Source organism: Phacochoerus africanus, chromosome 3 (genome assembly GCF_016906955.1).
Source record: "Phacochoerus africanus isolate WHEZ1 chromosome 3, ROS_Pafr_v1, whole genome shotgun sequence".
Classification (NCBI taxonomy): domain Eukaryota; kingdom Metazoa; phylum Chordata; class Mammalia; order Artiodactyla; family Suidae; genus Phacochoerus; species Phacochoerus africanus.
In genome coordinates this window covers 172,247,986-172,265,862 of record NC_062546.1, presented here as the reverse complement: position 1 = coordinate 172,265,862, position 17,877 = coordinate 172,247,986, and the positions used below count along the sequence as shown (strand labels likewise).

General features: G+C 38.6%; 1 protein-coding gene across 2 annotated transcripts in view; it reads right to left on the bottom strand.

The window, feature by feature from the left end:
* The window catches only part of LOC125123462 (cytochrome P450 20A1), a 66,523-nt gene that overhangs the window by 29,025 nt on the left and 19,621 nt on the right, over nucleotides 1-17,877 (bottom strand). For both annotated transcript variants that reach the window (XM_047773282.1, XM_047773281.1), the window contains exons 5-9: nucleotides 12,202-12,369; nucleotides 8,568-8,646; nucleotides 3,829-3,944; nucleotides 2,996-3,050; nucleotides 195-315 (exon numbers count right to left, since the gene is read on the bottom strand). In XM_047773282.1, coding sequence (XP_047629238.1) covers nucleotides 195-315; nucleotides 2,996-3,050; nucleotides 3,829-3,944; nucleotides 8,568-8,646; nucleotides 12,202-12,369 — 539 coding nt within the window. The remainder of the gene's footprint in view (nucleotides 1-194; nucleotides 316-2,995; nucleotides 3,051-3,828; nucleotides 3,945-8,567; nucleotides 8,647-12,201; nucleotides 12,370-17,877) is intronic.

Sequence of the window (17,877 nt, the reverse complement as noted above, 5' to 3'; positions counted from 1 at the left end):
CCACTGAGCAAGGCCAGGGATCAAACCTGTGTCCTCATGGATGCTGCTCCATGACAGGAACTCCCTATATGTAAATATTTTAAGTCCTATAAAAATATATGGCTTTCCTAGATATTAGCATTAGCTTTAAATTAGATAAACCAATTCAAGTTTACCTTTTAATGATCTCCTCTTTCCTTTTATTTTGTTCTTACCTGAGCTCCTCAATTTTCTCTGGAATAATAGGACCCTTCCCAAAAACTTGGTCTATCTCTTCATACAGTTTTTTCTGAACTTCTTCATAAGTGGTTAAAAAACAGATTGTCCAGGTGCACACTAAGTGAAAATTTATATTAATAACAATGAAAGCAGTTAATTCATAGTTTGGGTGTGAAATAAGAAAAAACTTACTACTTTTTGAGTATTTTCCTTTTTTTTCTGATACAAAAGATACATAAAAGCTACCAAAAGATAAAACAAGATTGTTCACAGGATCTGTACTTCATTTAACAGAAAATGAACATTTATAGAATATTCCCCAAAAGACAGAGTGAAACCTACAAGATTTCTTTCTTAAAAGAGGCAAGTAATCAAAGGTGCTTAAAGCATTTTACCTCGGGCAAAACAGTAATGATAATAAGTAAACTTCATATCTGGAGAGGTGCTAAATTATTGATAACTGTGATGGAGTATATGGTTCACTCAATATTCTAAATTTTTACTTGCAATAGTAGATACACGGGTTCAAGAACTAAGACTAGTTATTGGTTAGGACAATGGTTCTCAAAAATCTGCTGGAAGTTGCTGATGGCATAACCTCACCACAGATCCTGACTGAACAGGTTTAGGGTATAGTCCAGGCACCTACACTTCTAACAAACACCACAACTATTCTGATGAATGCCAAAACTGGAAGGTCCCCAGATTCTGCCTTAACTTTGGCTTAAAATGGCTTATGGATTATATTCATTGAGGAAACCAAAAGGTAAGAAAATTAAGTATATGATGAACATAAAACAGAGGAAAGAGAGTAGTTATATTTCCTTTAGGAATCCACTGGGATTACAACAGTTCAAATGGAACCATACAGACACACAGCACCTCTCTCCCCTGATTATGCTTGACATGACTCTACCTGCAGCTCTCCTTTTCCATGTCAGGTACTTTTAAAAATGTGTTTAATGATTTCTTTCAATACTCATTATCTCTTTCCTGAGCTAAAGGGCTGGCTTAAATATGTCTCATAGTTAACATGTTTTAATGTTTGCCTAATTCACCTATTATCCAATTCCAATGCCTGGAATGCTACCTGCTTCTCAATTTGTCTTTTGGTCGCACCTGTGGCTGCAAGAGTTCCTGGGCCAGGGATTGAACCTGCACCAGAGCTGTAGCCAGAGTGATGGTGGTAAAAATGTGGGATCCTTAACTCACTAAGCTACAAGGGAACTCCAATTATCTTGATAATTTAATCACATCCAGAGTCCATAAAAGGCATAAGAGTAACTGTCCTGAACTTTTTCCTACATGTTTTTTTTATTATTACGGCTTTTGAGTGAACTGCAGGATTTCTATTTCACAAGGGATATGAACATTTATGCAGAAGTACACAATATGTACATGTATGCAATTTTACAGTATTACATATGTGGTAATATATAATACTGAAAGATTTAGAATATACAGTAGGCACTCATACACCCTGATTGACTATCACTTAAAATTAATATAACGGCATAAGTTTAGTAACCTCAAACACTGGTTTTTTTGTATAACTCTGGGGGATAGCTTTAAAATGTGTTTTTAAGCTACTTAATGTTCTTTAAGTACAATATTGAACCAAGACACTACTTTATAGCTGAAAGATACCTTGGAGGTCACCTAGAGCTAAACTCTTATTTTAGAAAAGGAGAAAACGCAGAGGTCAGTATCTTGCTCAAGGCTACTAGCTCGCAGAGGGGGGACTTTAATTAAGGCTTCCTACGCAAGAAACCTGCCTCTCAAATATTTTGGTGGTGCCTTGAAAAATAATCAGCCCACATTCAAAGAAATAGAAATACTCCAAAAATTCCCCCTAAAAATGGTAAAGAAAAAAAGGTTAAAATATGAAATCAACCTTGGAAATGGTCACTTTTTGTGGGATCCAGAGTACAACTGATTCAGATTCTTTGAAGATCTTTAACAAAGATATATTTTACAAGTATCTTTTTTAAACAAGTATCTTTTTTAAAAGGTTCGATACTTATTTTTGACACATGCTTACTTAAATCCCATTTAATCTAAATATCTGAATATCTCTAGGTGTCTAAAATTTAACCACAAAGAAAAACTTATGGCAAGTTTACATCTATACTCACCCTTTAACAAATCTCCATAGAGAAAGAGTTGTGAATGAAATCCTTCAGGTGAACATAAACTTTTTAGATTTTAAACTGCTTTAATACCTCCTTTAGCATTGTCTGTTGGTATAGTTTTATGGATTTTTATGGATATATACATTTCTAGAAATACTAAATAAATAAATGGTCTGATAAACTAAAAACCAGTAAGGAAAATTAGACAGATATCATAAATTTTAGAATTTTAAATAATAATCACCTTCAATTCCACCAAGAGAGGAGTTATTTTCAATTGTGATTTCTGTGGCCTATATCCTCTGTTGGTAGATTTTAATAATAGCCAACTGGATTGAAGTCAATGTGAAAAGCCGCAGCAGGAAATTGAAAAGCTCACAGCTCCAGTTGGAAAGGTGTCAATAGCAATTCATTTTAAAAGCACTAACTAGAATTCACAATCCATAAACTGTGTCAAGAAATTTATGGCAATGTTCAGAGGTGAAATAGAGCACCTGGGATAAAGGAGAAAAAAATGGTGCCTGTGAAATCAAGCCTTTCAAACAAGAATAAAAAAGAAGGGAAACTATAAAGAGGTCTTATAAACAGTATTTCCTTTATTTTAGAATAGCTTTACCCACATATATTTTATTATCTATCTCAAAAAGAAATCAATTTATACTTACATTTTGCAGTTATTACACAACTGGCCAGAGAAAATATCATACTGTCTTCTAGGATCTATGAAATAAAATTAAGTTTAAAAACTGTGAAATGTAAGGTAGCCTGTTTTAGGCCCTAGTAAAATAACGTATAGTACAGAACTGGGGTTAAGGGAAGGGAAAAGTGTATCATTTCTTGATGATGTTTGCAATTAAAGAAAATGTATTTAATGCAAAAACAAACCTAAATACTGCACCACCTTTTTGATACAATGAAAACTTATTTGGTAATATTACTGGCTCATGATAGCTTGGCCTGCTGCAACGAAGGGTCAGAAATAGTGAAGGACAACCTGCCACTGTCCTGCAGCCTGATTCAATTTCTGCACCCGCACACCCAGGAAACCACTTTTGTCTATGAGGACTAACATGCACAGAGGAGGGCAGAAGGTTCCTACAATGAACAGGTGTGCCTGTCATGGCTCCACTCCTGTCCTTTGTCTGACAACACTACAAAACAATGGTGTGCTGGGCGTGACACACATGCACCAGGAACAAGTCGAGCTGCCACACCTGCTCATGCAGGCAGAGCAGCTCAGATGATAAAGGCTTAGACACGTTCTCCCCTTTTAAGAACTTTGGTTCAATATTTACTTACCCAAATATTAAATATTACATAGCTGCTTCAAAGAACTAAGTAATAAGAGACAGCGCTTGTACTATTAATGGATGATGAACAATAAAAAAAGAAGAAAGCCAGTAAGTTCTAGGAGGGCATCTGGGTTAAAGTGAATAAAAAGCCACCCTTTACATGTCTGATTATCTTTTGCTTGATAACTATTTAACAATCACGTCACCTGTTGGTCATTAAGGTTCCCCTGTACCAAGGAGTCAATGAAAACATGTTGACTGAAGTTCCTTCCTTTTCTTTCTTTTATGATTTTCTTTAAAATAGATTCCAGCTGCATAAGGGCTTAGAGAAGAAAGACAAAAAAGATTTTAGAATTTAAGCATTTGTGAGGATTGAACATTTTTTGTATTTCTACAATGTTCTTATGTGCAGAGTAAAACTTACATTCAAAGACTAATAACCAAAAAATTTTTTAAAGCTAATTTATGATTACTTTTTATTTTTTTATTTCAAATGATTTTTATTTTTTCCATTATAGCCAGTTTAGAGTGTTCTGTCAATTTTCTACTGTACAGCAAGGTGACCCAGTCAGACATACATATGTTAAAGCTAATTTATGTTTAAACTCACCAACTTTTCTGCTAAATTTAACATACATCTCAAAAAGGACATAAGACATATATGCACAATTTAAGGAATAGCTATAGAGCAAATACCTATATATTGACACCCAGGTCAAGAAGTAGAACAAGGCAAGTATCTCAGGGCCCTTTTCCACATATAATCCCTCCCCCGATATTATCCACCTTCCTTCTAAATTCTGTCCTCTTAACTCCATTCTTCTCCCAAATCAGGTATCACTCATTTGGAGACTGAAATAGATGTGAAATAATCAGAAAACTAAATTTCTGAAAACTTGAAGATGAACTCAACTGTAAGGAAAATTATCCAAAGTCATTCCTCAGGCTCCATCGTACCTGACCCATCACAGCCTCTGATATTGATCACTTTCTCTGCAGGAAGCACCTTTTCATTGGGCTCCCAGGATTCTACTCTCCTGGACTCCACATTTCCCTCGTACTTTACTGCCTGCTTATTCTCAGTACCCTTTCCTTCTCATCTCTCAATTTTTTTTTTTTTTTCTCGTGGCATGTGGAAGTTCCCAGGCCAGGCATGGAACCCACCCCATGGCAGTGACAATACCAGATCCTTAACCTGCTGAGCCCCAAGAGAATGCCAGAATTTCTTCTTTTTTTTTATGTTTATCTTTTCTTCCAGTTTTATTGAGATATAATTGACATACAGCACTGTATAAGTTTAAAGTGTTCAGCATAATGACTTGACTTACATACATCATAAAATGATTACCACAAATAGTTTAGTGGATAGCCATTATCTCCTACAGATACAAAATTAAATAGAAAAAATGTTTTTTTTCTTTGTGATGAGAACTCTTAGATTTACTCTCTTAACAACTTTCATATATAACATATAACAATGTTAATTATATTAATCATGTTGTACATCATATCTCTAGTACTTATTTATCTTATAATAGATATTTTTACATTTCAACTACCCTCATCCAATCCTCCCTTCCCTCCACAAGTTCAATCTCTTTTTCTATGAGTTTGTTGGTTTGTTTTTGAGGTATAATTGACCTACGATATACTTAATCACACAGAACTATACACTAAAATGGATAAAGCAGTGAAACCAGACCAAATCAAACTTTTTTTTTTTTTTTTTGTCTTTTGTCTATTTAGGGCCACATCCACAGCGTGTGGAGGTTCCCAGGCTAAGGGTTGAATTGGAGCTGTAGCTGCTGGCCTATGTCACAGCAATGCTGGATCCGAGCTGAGAATGCCAGAATTTCTTAATGACGCAATGCCCAAGGTCAGGAACCTCTCTTCCGGGACCCCTCATCTTTTTCAGTTTATATTCATTGCCTCGGTGATCACCATTCTCAAAGTTTTGAATACAGTCTATGCACTGAACACTCCCAAACTTTTATTTCCAGTTGGGACCTCTTTCCCCTGAACTCCAGACTCATCATCTTTTTTGTTTGTTTGTTTTTTGTTGTTGTTGCTGTTGTTGCTATTTCTTGGGCCGCTCCCACGGCACATGGAGGTTCCCAGGCTAGGGGTTGAATCAGAGCTGTAGCCACCGGCCTAAGCCAGAGCCACAGCAACACATGATCCGAGCCGCGTCTGCAACCTACACCACAGCTCACGGCAACGCCGGATCGTTAACCCACTGAGCAAGGGCAGGGACCAAACCCGCAACCTCAAGGTTCCTAGTCAGATTCGTTAACCACTGCGCCACAATGGGAACTCCCAGACTCATCATCTAACAGACAACTCAGCATCTCCACTTGGATGTCTGAAGCTGACTAAACATAACATATCCAAAACTGAAATTATGATCTTTCCCCTCAGAATTAGATCTTCCCACAGTCTGCCCCCGTCTTATTTCCTAATATTTCATTTTCCAATTACTTAGGCCTAAAACCTTGGTGTCTCCTTCTCTCGTATAACCCACAAATAACCTGGCAGTTAATGTTGGTGATTTTAATCTTCAAAATACAGAATTATTCTCCTTTACTCTATTATTTTTTTTAATTTTACATTTTCTGCTACCTGCCACCTAGTCCAAGCCACACTATTTTTCTTGCCTCGTTCATTGCAATAGCCCCATAATTAGTCTCCCTGCTTCTGCTCTGGGTCCCTGTAATATATCACAGCAGCCAGAGTGATCCTTTAAAAACATAACGCAGGAGTCTCCACTGTGGCACAACAAGACTGGTGGAGCCTCTGGATCTCTGGGATGCAGGTTGTTTTCAGCCCAGCACAGTGGGTTAAGGATCCGGCACTGCTGCAGCTGCAGCATAGGTCGCAACTGTGACTAGAATCGGATCCCTGGCCTGGAAACTCCAAATGCCCAGAGGTGGCCAAAAAAATAAAATAAAATAAATAAATAAATAATAAAAACACAACTCAAGTTCAAAACTGCTCAAAACCTTCCGGTGGCTTCCTATCTCACAGTGACAACCTAGTCATCCTTAAGCCAGACTAAATCTGTCCCATCCCCCCAATTTTTCTGGCCTTATTTCCTTCTACTCTTCTTCTGATTTGTTTTACTCTAGCCAGGCAGTTCCCCATTGTACCTCAAATATACCAGGAAGAATCCTGCCTCAAGGACTTTGCAACTACTCTTCCTCTACGTGGAGTATTCCTTCTTCCCCCAGGTGTGTAGAACCCACACCATCTGTATTGACTGGTTATCTATTGAAAGTGTTTGCTCAAGTCATCTAATCTTGGTGAGGCCTTTCCTAATAATCATACTTAAAATTGCAACCTCCCCACCCCTAGCTTTTCCTACCCTCCTCCCTGATTTAATTTTCTCCATAGCACTTTTCATCTTTTAACACACTATTCAGTTTACTTATTTAGATTCTTATGGACCTCTTCCCACTAGAATGTGGTGCCACGAGGAGAGGGATTTTGGTTCTGTTCATTGACATCTCCCAAAACCATACCAGGACGTTCTAGATTTGCACTATTTATAGAGCTGAATGAATCTAATAACACTTTAGTGATTAAAATTAGAAATTACTAACACTGTAATGTTGTGGTTCACAAACTCTGATACACATTAAAATCACCGAGGGAGCTTTTTTAAAAAAAATCATAAAATACATGCCACACTTCATACTGATTAAATCTGACTGTTTTAGAAGTGGAAGCCAGGCTTCAAAAGAGATTAAAAGATTCAACGTGTAGCAAAGTTTGGGAACTACTGCTGTACCACCTCAACCCTACAAGTCTATCAGGATAATCCAGAGAGGTTTTATAAAATTATCTGATGTCCAGGGCACCTCTATCCCATATTCTGAATAAACTGGTCTAGAGTGGGGCCTGATTGTCAATATTTTGGGGGGAGAATAATTTGAGGAGCCATCTGAAAGTAAAATTGCTATTTTTCTGTGTACATTTTATAAAGTTGTAACCAATGCTGAATTTTTTTTTTTTTTTTTGTCTTTCATCTTTTTAGGGCCACACTCTCGGTACATGGAGGTTCCCAGGCTAAAGGTCAAATCAGAGCTATAGCTGCTGGCCTATACCACATCCACAGCAAGGCAGGATCTAAGCTGCATGTGTGACCTACACCACAGCTCATGGCAACACCATATCCTTAACCCACTGACGAGCCCACTGATCAAACCCACACCCTCATGGATCTTAGTCAGGTTCATTAACCTATGAGCCACGACAGGCGCTCCAAGAATTTTTTTTTTATGTTGCTACATTTTTGATTGTTTTTTGTTTTTTTTGGTCCTAACTCTGGCATGTGGAAATTCCCAGGCCGGGGAATGAACCCATACCACAGAAGCAACCAGAGCCACATCAGTGACAAGACCGAATGCTCAACCTGCTGCTCCACAAGGGAACTTCACATGTTGCTACATTTTTTTACACAACATTTATCATGTTGATATTATCCCCTTAACAATTTTTATATTTTTACATAATATTTAATCATGTTGATATTATCTCCTTAGCAATTCCCATATTATAGGATATTTAGATTTTTTTTCTGGTTTTCTACTTGTATAAATAGCACTACAAAAAATACTCATGAATATTTCTTGTTCCAGATAATTTTACTGATTATTTATGGCTCTTTAATGTATTTTTAAACTGCTTTCCCAGGATTGTATGCTTACACTTTCTATTAATCCTGCAGGCTATACCAGCTCTACAGCACCTTCATTCTGCAGTGAGTGCTAGGATTTTTTAACTAATTCACTGCTTTTTCCTCTCTTTTGTTTAAGAAAAACTTTTGTAATAGGAAATGTAGGAAAAAATATACATGACCTGTAATTTCATGATTCAAACATAACCTATTAAAATTAGGGCACATTTCCTTTCGTCCTTACGAAAAATTAGGAGTGGCAAAACTTACCATCTTCATATTGTTTTTTCCGAGTTGTACTTTTATCAAGTGATCCATCTAGAAAGCCTTTTCCAATCTCAGACCAAACCTGAAAACAGGAAAACATACCTATTATCTAATATGTAAATTTTCAAAATAATACCAAACATCTAAGCTAAAAATTACAGAACCTCTGTCTCACCACAGAACTGTTAATTAAGCTCTCCCTTTCAACTGGGCTACATAATCATTTAATCCATAACCTTTGAAGACAGGGCACAAATATATTTTAATAATTTCATTTACAGTACTTTTTAAACTAATTGTAATTAAAAAGTCAAAAATTCCCTTCCCAGAAAACTAAATATTTTACTACCAAATGACCTAGCAATCCCACTCTTGGGCATTTATCCAGACAAAGCTTTCCTTGAAAAAGACACATGCACCTGTATGTTCACTGAAGCACCATTCACAATAGCCAAGACATGGAAACAACCTAAATGTCCATCAACAGATGAATGGATTAAGAAGATGTGGTATATATACACAACAGAATACTATTCAGCCATAAAAAAGAACAAAATAATGCCATTTGCAGCAACATAAATGGGACTAGAGAATCTCATACTAAGTGAAATACGTCAGAAAGAGAAAGAAAAATACCATATGATATCACTTGTATCTGGAATCTAATATATGACACAAATGAACCTTTCCACAAAAAAGAAACTCATGGACTTGGAGAACAGACTTGTGGTTCCCAAGGAAGAGGGTATAGGAAGGGGATGGACTGGGAAACTGGGGTTAATATGCAAACTATTGCCTTTGGAATGAATAAGCAATGAGATCCTGCTGTGTAGCACTGGGAACCATATCTAGTCACTTATGATGGAGCATGATAATGTGAGAAAAAGAATGTATATATTTATGTGTGACTGGGTCATTTTGCTGTACAGTAGAAAACTGACAGAACACTGCAAACCAGCTATAATGGAAAAAAATAAAAATCATTTAAAAAAAATTCCCTTCCTTTCAAAGGAAAAGGAATGAGGAGGGGAAAGATATGGCATTAGAGTCAATTCTCAATTTCTTATTATAAAGCTACCAGTGGATAAGTAAAATTCATTGGGAATTTCAAATTTTTACTTCACAGAGTAGTGACAAGCACTGGCTGAGATCAAAACAAAAAAGATTAAAATTTAGTCTAAGGTTTAGAGATAGTAAACAACAGAATAGGCTTCTAATTATTTCAAAATTGGGTAATTAGCCCCTGAAAAAACCGTGTTTATAACTAAAAAGTGCTGAAAGAGCTTGGGGAAAGAACAAAACACTTACCAAATCAATGTTAAACACGTTAAAAACTATTAATAGAGTTAAGAGTCCTCAAGTTTTACCATACAAAGATATGCCTTTCATATTATTTAAATGTAAAAAATTAAACTATTAAAAGTACTGTAAAAATGTACAGTAGGTGTTTATATTAGGAATACCTTAAAGTGAGAAAGAAGTAGGAGTTCCCGTTGTGGTGCAGTGGTTAATGAATCTGACTAGGAACCATGAGGTTGAGGGTTCGATCCCTGGTCTTGCTCGGTGGGTTAAGGATCCGGCGTTGCCATGAGCTGTGATGTAGGTCGCAGACGCGGCTTGGATCCCTCATTGCTGTGGCTCTGGCGTAGGCCAGTGGCTACGGCTCTGATTAGACCCCTAGCCTGGGAATCTCCATATGCCACGAGAGTGGCCCTAGAAAAGGCAAAAAGACAAAAAAGACAAAAAAAAAAGAAAAAAGAAAAGAAAGAAGTATCTAAGCATGACCAGAGCACAAGGCAAAAATCCAGGATGAAAAGCTGAAGTCATTTAGCTACACACCCCAACAACAAAAGACAAACAGACTGAAAAATCAACAACTCTTCTTGGTTCCCAGAGGCAGAGGAGGACCCAGGGAAAACTGAGGCTCCCACAGTTGGAGAGATAGGCGAAAAAAGGGAGTCACATTTTATTGGAACAGACATACAAGTGCAACCTACTCCAGGAACCAGTGCTGGGGTAGGAAAACCTGAACTATAATTGACAAACTGCTAGAGATCCAGTATACACAATGCTGACAGTTAAAAACAACAGGGGACCCAGTCACAGGGAGCCCCTCAGAGTACCGTGAGATTTACCTCAAGGAGCTTGATGGGGTTCCCACAGCAAATACAAGAGAAAAGTCTCCCTGGGTTCCCAGCCGGGGGGATTGAAAAAGGAAGCAATGTGAAATAAGCCAGAGCACTCTGCACTTCTTAACAAGGCCTGCTCTCAGAGGGAACTAGTTAGCCAGAGTCTAGCTGGAGAAGGGAGATATTCGATCCTAGTCAGGTCTAGCCTTCCACGTGGGACAAGGGAAGTACCAAACTCGAACCCACCCTAGACATCCTTTCCCTCCGAAGAGGGGAGAGAAAACTGAGAAACATTTGTGAAGCTCAGAGTCCAGATCCAGAGGCTCACTAAAAGGTTGGATGATGGAATGCTTCCCCTTTCCCCACACCTCACTGCTACATTGCTAACGGCCCACCTACACCAGTTCTTTTTTTTTTTTTTTTTTCCCACTGTACAGCAAGGGGGCCAGGTTATCCTTACATGTATACATTACAATTACATTTTTCCCCCAGCCTTTCTTCTGTTGCAACATGAGTATCTAGACCTAGTTCTCAATGCTACTCAGCAGGATCTCCTTGTAAATCTATTCTAAGTTGTGTCTGATAAGCCCAAGCTCCTGATCCCTCCCACTCCCTCCCCCTCCCATCAGGCAGCCACAAGTCTCTTCTCCAAGTCCATGATTTTCTTTTCTAAGGAGATGTTCATTTGTGATCAGTTCTTTACCCAGTACATCATGTCCAGCTATCAGGAAAAGGCTAAAAAAAAATTGAAGAAATGAAGCAAGCATCAGATCTAGAGATAGTGGGAATCTTGGAATTATCAGATCAGGAATTTAAAATAACTACGATTAAGGGCTCTAAAGGACAATAGGCTAAAGGCTCTAAAAGATCCTTAGGTAAGGGAAAAATAGACAGGATACAAGAATAGAATGCAATGTAAGAGATGGAAATCCTAAGAAAGAACAACAACAACAAAAAAAACCCCAAACCTAGAGACTGAAAACAATGTAGAAATGAAGAATGCCTTTGATAGGCTTATTAGTACATGGTCTTGACTTAGGAAAGAATCTCTGGTCTAGAGGATATATTCACAGAATCCTCAAACAGTTTCTTACAAAACTAAAAATACTCTTTCCATATGATCCAGCAATCGTGCTCCTTGACATTTACCCAAAGAAGCTGGAAACATATGTTGATACAAAAACCTACACATGGATGTTTATAGCAGCTTTATTCTTTTTTTTTTTTTTTAATTTGTCTTTTTAGGGCCGCACCTGCAGCATATGGAAGTTCCCAGGCTAGGGGTCGAACTGGAGCTGTAGCCCCTGGCCTGCACCACAGCCACAGCAATGTGGGATCCAAGCCATGTCTGTGAACTACACCACAGCTCACGGCAACGCTGGATCCTTAACCAACTGAGCGAGGCCAGGAATCAAACCCGTGTCCTCTTGGATACTAGTCAGATTCATTTTCACTGAGCCACGATGGCAACTGCGAAAGAGTAATTTTGAATTTGGCTCTAGACTTACTGTGCCATGATTCTTCTGGAAGTCAATGACTTCTTGTTCATCCTCAAATGTACTACCCATTACCATCTGCGTAACAGACTTCATAGCAAAACCAAGCATATGCTGGCAGAGGGGTACATGCTGGGACTCAGGGTAGGCGAGCCATTTATCTAATAATTCTTCTGAAAGCTGAAAGACAAAGAAAACCGCAATGATTTACTACTTCCTCCTACTGAATCTTAGAAAAATTCAGCAAGAAGATTCATTTTATAGGTACATAGTTCAACTCTGTAATTAAAGTAAGATCTCAAAATGTTTACTCCATCTGTCAGGCTAACACTGGTTCCACCTATAACTGCATGCTCAATAGTTCAGGTTCAAATTCTGTCAAAGGGCTGATTTTCAAAACAAAACAGAACCACAACAATAAAAACAGAAAAAATATAAATTAAAAATTCAGGAGTTCCCTTGTGGCCCAGTGGGTTATGGATCTGGTATTGTCACCACAATCACTTGCATCACTGCTGTGGCTCAGTCTCTGGCCGGGGAACTTCTACATGCTGCAGGCATAGCCAAAAAAAATAGTTCGAAGGCTGGAAAAACCTTAAACCTAAAGGAAATTAAGAGAATACAGTTTTAGTATCTAATTTAAAATAGTAAAGGTCCACCACAGAATGACCGTGATATAGTAAATAATCAATAAATACATGAACACTTTAAAGTCCTAGACATGCTTTAGGGACAGAAACCCCTCAGAGTCTTTCGGTCATTCCTTCATTTAATGAATATATACCAAATCCCTCTGTAATAAAAAACAATATGTAGTAAAAAGATCAAAACCATTGGAGTAAGAAAAACCTTGCATTTACTCCTGGCTCAGTCATTTAGAAGTAATGTGACTGAGAAATTGGCCAGGCTTTGCCAAGGTTCTGGTGTCTCAACAGTTAAACAGGGATGACATCTCCCACTTTTCACGGTTGCTGTCATAGGGATAATTGTGCCCATGTCATGTAACACAGTAAGGGTTCTGTGAGGTAAAATATGCAAACTCCTTTCATGTTAGGAACTCAAATTTAAGCTACTTTCCCATATCAACACCGTGAAAGTTTTGCCACAGCATAGAAGATAAAAATTAAATATTGTGAGAAACAGAATAAATATTCAAAATGAAAAGATTAGCGCTATGTAGGTTTACACCTATTTAAAGTGAAGTATATGGACTATAACGCTTTTTTAGAGGAAAGGGTAGGGAAGCCTTAATGATTCTAAAGTATCAAGATTAATTAATCTGAGCCAGTTAATATACTTTAAAAGAACTCTTTGAGACTTGGGTAAAGTATCAAGAACACAGGAAAATAATGATTAAAATAGAATGTTACTATATAGTTAAAAGTTACTTTAATGTTACCAACAAAATAATTCCACATATTTAAAAAAATTAAAAAAAAAAAAAAAAAGAGTTCCCATTGTGACTCAGCAGAAACGAATCTGACTAGCATCCATGAGGACTCAATTTTGATCCCTGGCCTCGCTCAGTAGGTTAAGGATCTGGCGTGGCAATCAGCTATGGTATAGGTTGCAGACACGGCTTGCATCTGGTGTGGCTGTGGCTGTGGCTATGGAGTAGGCCAGCAGCTGCAACTCCAATTTGACCCTGAGCCTGGGAACTTCCATATGCTGCAATTGCGGCTCTTAAAAGCAATTTAAAAAAAAAAAAACAAGATCTCTACATTGACAAGTAAAAAAAAAATCCTGAAAAGAACTGAAAAGACCAAGAAGTGGGAGGGTATTCTTCTATATTCATGGAATGGAAGATTCCATAATGCTGTGAACAAAGAATGTCAGCTGTTGGACTTCCCACTGTGGCGCAGCGGAAACGAATCCAACTGGTATCCATAAGGATGCAGGTTTGATCCGTGGCCTTGTTCAGTGGGTTAAGGATCTGGTGTTGCTGTGGCTGTAGTGTAGGTCAGCAGCTGCAGCTCTGATTTGACCCCTAGCCTGGGAACTTCCATATGCCGCAGATGCCCTAAAACGCAAAAAAAAAAAAAAGTTAAAGAATGTCAGCTGTCATTCCAGTAAACAAAGAATGTTGCCTGCCATCAAGCCACCAGACACTGCAGGTTGCACCCCATTCCCATGTGCCTTGAGGGGAATTCAGGATGGAGAAAAACAGGACACTGGCCCTAGACAATTAAGAAGCATACCTAAGGAATAATTTCAATGAGCACAGACTCTTGCATCTTCCCATACATAGAAAAGCACTAAAATCATTAACTTGAGTCTGTTTTTTATGATTAGCAGTAATCTTTTGATGTTCAACATATGGTTTTTTCTTCCACAAAAACTCCTATTTATCCTGGCTCCTCCATCACCACTTCAGAACAGTTCCTCAGAGCTATCTGAGAGGCTGTATCCCAGGCTATAGTCCTTAGTAAGTTCCCCAAATAAAACATAACTTGCAACTTTCAGGTTGTGCATTATCTTTCAGTCAATAACTTTACATGCATCAAGTGACCTACACAGTCACCTGGTATATGATAAAAATAACATTACAGTACAATGGAAAAGCATGATCTTTTCAGTAAGTTATGCTGGGTCAACTAAATAACCATATGGGGAAAAAATGAACAGTAAAGCCCTTCCTCATTCTTTTTTTTTTTGTCTTTTTGCCTTTTGTAGGGCTGCTCCTGCAGCATATGGAGGTTCCCAGGATAGGGGTCTAATCGGAGCTATAGCCGATGGCCTATGCCAGAGCCACAGCAACCCGGGATCCAAGCTTCAACCTACACCATAGCTCACGGCAACGCCAGATCCTTAACCCACTAAGTGAGGCCAGGGATCAAACCCATAACCTCATGGTTCCTAGTCAGATTTGTTAACCACTGAGCCATGACGGAAACTCCCCTTTCGTCATTCTTTACACAATAATAAATACCAGATGGATTACAGGTCTAAAGTAAATAGTAAAACTCTCAGAAGAAAACTTACATAAATATACCCATGACAATTGGTTAAAAAAAGATTTCTTACATAACATTCAAAATGCAGTAACCATAAAGGCAAAAAAATAAGTTAGACTACACTAAAATTAGTATCTCTTCATCAAGAGACAAGCTTAAGGTCATATAAAAACCAAGGCCACAATAGAAGATACTTGAGGTGTATAGAATATATATGTATATATCCAACAAAGTTCTGAAATTTAGAATTTTTTAAAACCTCTTGAAATTCATAAAAAGAGAGATAACCCAAAAGAAAAGTAGGCAAAAGACTTGAATTAGCACTACACCAGAGTGACTATCCAACTGGCCAGTAAACAAATGAAAAGATGCTCAATTTTATTAGCTATCAGGAAGGTGCAAATTAAAATCATAATGAGATACCCTATACATATACCAAGACAAAGGAAATGGTGAAGGTGCAGAAAAAGCAAATTTTTCATATACTATGGAACTGTTAATGTCTGGAAGCATCTATTAATGTACAGTCCACTTAATATCTACTACTCTAAGACAAGTAATTGTTGTTACCGTCCCCCTTTTACAAATGAGGAAATGTCACAGAAAATAAGTAACCCATGCCCAAGGCTACCCAGCAAAAATCACACAATTCCTATTCCAACCCAGGCAGCCTGATGAAGAGCCCAAGCTCTCAACCACTATGTCTCTCTCTTTGTAAGGAAGAAGGTAAGAATATACATCCTTAGAGTAACCAACTACATTCATGTTGAGTAAGAAGGACAAAAACCAAAAGATCGATGGACTTCAAAAATAGAAGGTGTTCTGAGATGAAGGGTTACGATGTGGGTCAAGAATAGATTTAGGAGTAAGAGAAATACAAAGTGATAGTTTGCTGTAAGAAATTCAGAGTTTGAGCCTGGTTCCAGCATTTAATAAAAGGAATGCTTTTAGTTATCATCACTGTAATATGTGGTTAAAGACCCAGTATTTGATAACCATTATACATAAAAACCTTCTTGAGGGCAGCTTTTTATATTGGTAATCCTAGTACCTAGCATAGTGACCAATAAATCTTAGTGCTCAATAAATATTCAGTGAGTTTAACAGACCACTTTTTTTTTTCAAAATATCCTGCCTCTACTTCAATAAATTAGTTATGTTTCTGACAGAGAGTAAGAACTCTCTCAAAAGTTACAAGAGGAGTTCCCGTCGTGGCGCAGTGGTTAACGAATCCAACTAGGAACCATGAGGTTGCGGGTTCGGTCCCTGCCCTTGCTCAGTGGGTTAACGTTCTGGAGTTGCCGTGAGCCGTGGTGTAGGTTGCAGACGCGGCTTGGATCCCGCGTTGCTGTGGCTCTGGCATAGGCTGGCGGCCACAGCTCCGATTAGACTCCTAGCCTGGGAACCTCCATATGCCTGCAGGAGCGGCCCAAGAAATAGCAAAAAGGACAAAAAAAAAAAAAAGTTACAAGATATCTCTTCAATTCTATCTTACTAATAATGTTTCTCAGAACTGTATATGTAAAGTCACTGAAGGAGTTCCCATTGTGACTCAGTAACGAATGTGACTGGTATCCATGAGGATGCAAGTTTAATCCCTGGCCTTGCTCAGTGGGTTAAGGATCCAGTGTTGCCACGAGGCGTGGCAGGGGTCACAGCCGAGGCCTGGAGCCTGTGTTGCTGTGGCTGTGGTGTAAAAGTCCAAATTTTATAAAGTAGTGTAAGCTGCAGCTCCCTAGCCTGGGAACCTCCATGTGCCACAGTTGCAGCCATAAAAAGCAAAAAAATAAATAAATGAAGTCATTGACCATTAATAGCTTTGTTGTTGTTGTTGTTGTTGTTGTTGTTTTGTCTTTTTGCCATTTCTTGGGCCGCTCCTGCAGCATACGGAGGTTCCCAGGCTAGAGGTCTCATCGGAGCTGAAGCCGCTGGCCTACATCAGGGCCACAGCAACGCTGGATCCGAGCCGCGTCTGCAACCTACACCACAGCTCACAGGCAACTGCCGGATCGTTAACCCTACTGAGCAAGGGCAGGGATCGAACCTGCAACTTCATGGTTCCTAGTCGGATTCGTTAACCACTGCGCCACGACGGGAACTCCCCATTAATAGCTTTATAACTTCATAAAATTTGGCTTTTCACAAAGAGCAGTTTTGGGGTTTTAAAAAAGGAAAAAAAAAATCTGATTAAAAAATACTATATGGGGAGTTCCTGTTGTGACTCAGTGGAAACAAAGATGACTAGGAACCATGAGGTTGCAGGTTTGATCACTGGGCTCACTCAGTGGGTTAAGGATCTGACATTGCTGTGAGCTGTGGTGTAAGTCACAGACTGCTCAGATCCCATGTTGCTGTGGCTGTGGTGTATGTCAGAAGCTTCAGCTCTGATTCAACCTCTGACCTCATATGCTGCAAAAAGCAAAAATTAAAAAAAAAAAAAGGAGTTCCCGTCGTGGCGCAGTGGTTAATGAATCCAACTAGGAACCATGAGGTTGCGGGTTCGGTCCCTGCCCTTGCTCAGTGGGTTAACGATCCGGCGTTGCCAGTGAGCTGTGGTGTAGGTTGCAGACGCGGCGTTGCTGTGGCTCTGGCGTAGGCCGGTGGCTACAGCTCCGATTCGACCCCTAGCCTGGGAACCTCCATATGCCGCGGGATCGGCCCAAGAAATAGCAAAAAGACCAAAAAAAAAAAAAAAATACTGAATGGCACAGTAACAACAGCAGGGAACATAATT